Below are 6,118 nucleotides of genomic sequence, written 5' to 3'. Positions count from 1 at the left end.
GAGAGAGAGAGAGAGAGAGAGGAGAGAATCAGTTCTAATGTTTCCTTCCCTCCCTCCCTCATCTCTTCTCTTTTGTATTTCAGGCAGGTATGTCTGTAACTATGTAGCCTAAGCTCATAGCTGGCCTGTATGTAACTCATGGAATGTCTCCTGCCCCACCTTCCTGAGTCTTGGTATTACTGGCCTGTACTGCCATGTCTGGTACTAGTTTATTCTCTACAATATTTCTGAATCCAAATTTCAGTGTATTTCTGTAGCTAAGTAACTCAAAATTTGAGAAAATACTGATTACGTTAACTCACCTCTCTTACAGCATTGCAGAACTCACTCTGAAGGACTCTTTGCAAAGCCTGAAGTTTCTGTGGCGGCACCTCTCCACTCCTCTGTAATTTCTCCAACAATTCAATTGCTCTGCAGATATCTACAGGGAAACAAAACACAAGTGAAAATCTTGCTCAAGATTCTCCTCATTCCTTTAGATCTTTATAGCAGCTAAGATTAATTCAAGGCTAGTCAGGCATGGTCTCCAATATGAATAATCTTCCCTTCAGACAGAGGCTGAGGCAGGATGACCATTACCTGTTAAGGCCATTTTGGGCTTCAATACTGCCTCAAAAACAAAGCAAAACAACCAAAAAATAAAAATAAAAAATCCGGCCGGGCGGTGGTGGCACACGCCTTTAATCCCAGCACTTGGGAGGCAGAGGCAGGTGGATTTCTGAGTTCAAGGCCAGTCTGGTTTACAAAGTGAGTTCCAGGACAGCCAGGGCTGTTACACAGAGAAACCCTGTCTCGAAAAACCAAAATAAATAAATAAATAAATAAATAAATAAATAATCCAACCAACCAACTGAAACAACAAAATACAACCAAAACCCCAAATTCTCCAAAGATGAAGAATAAATGGTAGAAGGAGAAAAATCTTTACATTAGATAAGAAAAGCTAACAGTATTATCAAGAATTACTTAGTCAATAAAAATTTACCTAATCAACTCATTTGTAACCAAAGCAGGAAAAAACAAAAAACAAACAAAAACAAAAAACCACAAACAAACAAACAAACCCCAAGAGACCATGTGTTGACTTTCTGAAGGGAACCTTCAGGTTCTTCAGTAACATGTGGAGATGCAGCTAACTGAGAGGGTTGCTGACAGTGTTCTAACTCAGACATGTCCAGATAGGGTTTACAAAACAGGAAGGAAACGGAAAAAAAAAATAGCTTTATCAACCTGATCCTAATGCTTGTGACCTCAGAAAAGTTTCCTAGCCTGTTTTATGATCTTTCACTGTAAAACAGCAATAATGAGCCTTTCTCACATGGGAAAAGGAAATAAAAAGCCTTCACAAGCACAGATGTATGTCTCCTTGGTATGAATTAATTTTAAGAAAAATTAAGCCGGGCAGTGGTGGCGCACACCTTGGGAGGCAGAGGCAGGCAGATTTCTGAGTTTGAGGCCAGTCTGGTCTACAAAGTGAGTTCCAGGACAGCCAGGGCTACACAGAGAAATATTAAAGTATTAGGGGCCAAAGACATAGTTCAGCACTTCCTGAATCCTAGCACCCACTCATCTCACAATTACCTAAACCTCCAAGGATCTCACACCCTCTTCTGCCACGCCCTCCCCAAAGTCTCCCAACACATACAACTTAAAAAGAAAAAGTATGAATGAGTTTTACACACACACACACAGATTTAGCATATTAGATAACTGTCATTGGGAATGTAAAAAGTGAAGAAAGAACTTTAGAAAACTCAACTTCAGGTTATAACACTGTTAATCACAATCTCTGCTTTGAGCTTTCCCTAAGGCTTTTCTGAACCCCAGCCTCAGTATATTCTTACTGCTAATTAAGTAGCAGTAAATTTTAATTAAATTTAATTAAGTAAATTTTAATTCTGCTCATTTACCTCCAAAGGCTAGGATACCTTTGGGTTCTATATAGAGTCTATCTAAGTCTATATACTATCCTATATATTCTGATCCTTGCATACTTTGCCTTAACTGGAGGAAAGTTTTGATTTCATGCCACATTAAAAACCGGACATCTAGCCGAGCGTGGTGGCACTCACCTTTAATCCCAGCACTCAGGAGACAGAGGCAGGAGGATTTCTGAGTTCCAGGCCAGCCTGGTCTACAAAGTGAGTTCCAGGACAGCCTGAGCTATACAGAGAAACCCTGTCTCGAAAAAACAAAACCCAAAAAAATTCCCCCCAAAAACCAGACATTTGCTGGTCAGTGGTGGTTTACGCCTTTAATCCCAGCACTTGGGAGGCAGAGGCAGGCGGATTTCTGAGTTCAAGCAAGGCCTGGTCTACAGAGTGAGTTCCAGGACAGCCAAGGCTATACAGAGAAACGGTCTCAAAAACCAAGCCAAACCAAACCAAACCAAACCAAACCAAACAACAACAACAACAAGACATACCAGGCATTTACTTCACAGAATTAGTTAGGACTTTGCATTTGTTTATGAAAAAGTCCAAATAAACTTAGTAGAGAAGCAAAAAGTTGATTTAGTTTTAGATAATAAAAGTTTAAACTGCTCTTAATCAGTTAATCAAACAGACCAGCTTTGCTCTGATTTCCCACAACCAGAATAGCTAGCAAATATTGTTTTACCAGTTGTTGATTTACAAAGTAACAATACGTTATCCACATTAAAATACTACATATACAGCTGGGAAAACGGCTCAGGGGTAGAGTGCTCCCCTAGTATGTACAAGGCTCTCAACTCAATATAACATGGTGGAAAGAAGGAAAAGGTAAGAGAAGATAGGAGAGGGTAGAGAGAAGGGAGACCAGCCAGTCAACACTTAGAAATGAGTTAAACACTCTATACCAAATATATGCTCATTAAGTTTGTGCCCCAGTGAATTGTGCTTTGATGATTTTGAAGCAAACAGGAACTTGGTCATATGTACTGGTATTTTGCTGTGGAATTGTACTGTGGAACTTTTGAGAATATGTTAGGTCTGTTAGAATTCTTGATCGGAATCTGACTTGACACCAACTGCCTTGCTTATCCTGCTAACTGGACTTCATTCCTACCAATATTTTGAACTTTCTACTGTTTAACTGAAAAACTTCCTAACAGCAAAAAGCAGATGTCAGAGGAAAAAGGTCCACATTTTGTGCTTCATTTAAAGATACAAAAGAACGCCATCTTGTTTGAAACTTGCAACTCTTCTGTTAACACCAACAGATTTGTTCTGTGTAACAATGTGTTCAAAGCACATTGACACATAGTACTTGAGGGGAAAATGACACAGCTGTAAGCCTACCTTATTCTTTCCCAAGCTACCCTGTCACAAACAAGTTCATTTATTTAAAAAGAAATAAAAGGCTCCCAGGGTCACTACAATAAAAAGCAAAACTAATCATAATCAGCACAGTGTGTGAGGAAAGAGGTTCTATTACATACACAAATTTTATAAAATGATCTCCTTCTTGGGCGATATTGAGACTATAATTGTGAATACTAATATATGCAATGTCAAACTCCATCCCAGGCGATGTTTGCCAACAGCACTCGAAATGCTTAACTGGTACTTTCTGGTTGCTATGACTACCGAATTGTACAACGCTTGTTCCAGCTGTCTGAAATTTAAGTTGGGGCAGAACAGAGTACAATACTGGAAAGCTGCAACTGGACCCTGGGAGAGTCTTTTCACAGGCTTCTCTTCAATCGGGTTGATTTTTCTTGGCTGTTTGCGCTAAGAAGCAATCAACCAACCAGGTTTCCAAGTGTACGGTTTATGAGTACGGAATTGCATGGCACTTAAAAGTGACTTACAATCAAATCACTGCTCCACCTAGTTATGCAATCTCCTTCCCAAGATCAAGTCAGTTGGAGGTTTTGTTGTTGTTGTTGTTTTAAGCATCCTCTCCGTGGCTGGAGGGGTGCGAAAGTTAGGAAATAGCAACTGAAAGCCCGGAGGCTGTGGTCACAGTACTGAGGGAGTCTGAGTTTTAAATGGGGGCGAGGGAGTTTCTGCGGGAATGTGCCTGTGTCGGCCAAGTGGCAGAACAAGGCCAACAGGCCACACTGATCTATTTGCGCACACGGACAAGGACCGTAGACAGTGCCTGGCTGCGTGGGGGCCTCGGCTTTTAGGGTTTATGAAGCTGAAAGCCGATGCTGCGGTGCGGACCCAGGGAGTGCCCGTGCCTACAGTCGTGGGCAGGCCGCTGAGCCGAGCTGTGCCCGCCGCCAGCCTCAACGGCCGGCGCTGGAGAGCTTTCAAACGCCAGCCAGCGCCCAGCGCGGAGGCCGCCGAGGGCTTCCGGGGCTCAGCGTCCCGGCTACCTTGCCTCCGCTCCGGCCCGCAGGCAGAGCGGTTCGTAGTGTCGACCCGCCCCACCCACCGGGGCCGCGATCCCCGCCGCACTCACCCCTTTCCAGCCGGACAGGCTCGCCCAGCGCCGCCATCTTCTCTTCGGAGGTGCAGACCCACAGGAAGTGACGACAGAGGGGCCGCGGTGGACCGGGCCGAGAAAGCGGAAGGGCGAGGATGTAGTTAACGCGAGAGCTAGAAGGATGCGGGGAACTACGCAGAGCGGTAGCCGGGGACGCTTTGCGATGGAGGGGTGTCCTCCTTCCAACAACCTGAGGTTGAAAAGAACCGATGTCCCGAGTGTCCCCTGCCTCGGGAAAGTCGAGTCGTTAGTTCCGGCCCTTACCCGACCGACGGCAGCCTCTGACCATCTAGGCTGGTTTCCCCATGTCCGAGTCCTCTTATAAATTCTTAATATCCTACCTTGATCTAATTTAAAAAATTTACAATTCGAATTTTATCTAAAACTCTCTTTGAGCAGAAAGGTGGAAAAAAAAAACAATTGGGAGAGAACGCTTTGATATACTCGAAGTATTGTTTTTAGTTAGCCGATTCAAAATCTGCTTGTGAATGAAGGTTGAAGCATAGATTTTGTTTTATAGGTACATTTTGTAATTCGTAAGAATTTTTATATTTATGGGTGTTTTGCCCTTATGTATATCTGCACCATTTACAAACCTGAGGCCACAAGAGGGCATCTATTCCCCTGGAACTGGAGTTACAGATGGTTGTGACCTGCCCTGTGGGTGTTGGGAATCTAACGCTAGGTCCCCTGGAAAAGGAGCCAGTACTCCTAACAGCACTGTCTTCATCTCCAGATCCTCCTAGGGCCACTCTTGAAGACTTGGTGGACCCAAATATTTTTAGTCACTAATTTCAATGAAATAATTTTTGTGAAACTTGGATTTGGGTAGCAAAGATCATAGTCCAGTGTTAAGTTCGTAATACTGCAGGACAGGATTGTTTTAATAGCTGGCTGTAGGTGACCCATTCTTTCTGTTGAACTGCAGTTTTCCACATGTTGTTTTTAGGTAATTGAACCCCACCACTTTGAGCTTCCTCATGCTCCATACAAATGACACAGGTTTTCTTGGCTGACAGGAGCTATTCTTATGAGCTGGCGTTACACATTACTTTTCCAGAGACTAGAGTCTGCAGACTTGTACAAAGCTACACAAATCTGAGCTTCATCTCTATCTTCTGCTCCTTTGGAGTAGTCTTTTTCCATGTCTTTGATGATGAACACACAAAACAATCCCAGAATTCCAAGCTTACATACAAGACCATAAAGGTTTTCAGGGAATAAAAGGTCACCTTCTAAGGACTAGAAATTGAAACAGGGTGCACTTTCTTTTCCTTAACACGACTGGAAGGACTCTGCAAGCTATAAAGCTGTTACAGAAAATTAATTAATTAATTCTCAAACTAGAATTCCCTCCTTGTTTTCTAGAGCTTCCATAGCAAAGTATAACAAGCGGAATGTCTTAAAACCACAGATATTTGTCTCACAAATCTGAGAGCTACAAGTCAGGAATAAAGGTACTATGTTCATTCCTAATCTACAGGATCCCTTCCTTGTCTCTGCCTGGCTTTCTAGCAGTTTTCTGGAAGTCTCTGGTGTTCCTGACTTGTGCTACTCAGCGTCTTAGTTAGGGTTTTACTGCTGTGAACAGACACCATGACCAAGGAAAGTCTTACAAAGACAACATTTAATTGGGGGCTGGCTTACAGGGTCAGAGGTTCAGTCCATTATCATCAAGGCAAGAGCATGGCAGCATCCAGGC

The 6,118-nt window shown here is 43.0% G+C and overlaps 1 protein-coding gene across 1 annotated transcript in view; it reads right to left on the bottom strand.

Annotated features, from left to right (window-relative positions):
* The window catches only part of Lin7c (lin-7 homolog C, crumbs cell polarity complex component), an 8,314-nt gene extending 3,841 nt beyond the window's left edge, over positions 1-4,473 (bottom strand). Inside the window, exons 1-2 of the mRNA XM_021154920.2 lie at positions 4,393-4,473; positions 303-421 (exon numbers count right to left, since the gene is read on the bottom strand). Of these exons, the coding sequence (XP_021010579.1) occupies positions 303-421; positions 4,393-4,429 (156 nt within the window). The 5' untranslated portion in view covers positions 4,430-4,473. The remainder of the gene's footprint in view (positions 1-302; positions 422-4,392) is intronic.
* Between the last annotated feature and the right edge of the window lie 1,645 nt (positions 4,474-6,118).

This window comes from Mus caroli, chromosome 2 (genome assembly GCF_900094665.2).
Source record: "Mus caroli chromosome 2, CAROLI_EIJ_v1.1, whole genome shotgun sequence".
Classification (NCBI taxonomy): Eukaryota; Metazoa; Chordata; class Mammalia; order Rodentia; family Muridae; genus Mus; species Mus caroli.
Note: the sequence above shows the minus strand (reverse complement) of the source record. Positions and strands in the feature narration are given on the sequence as shown.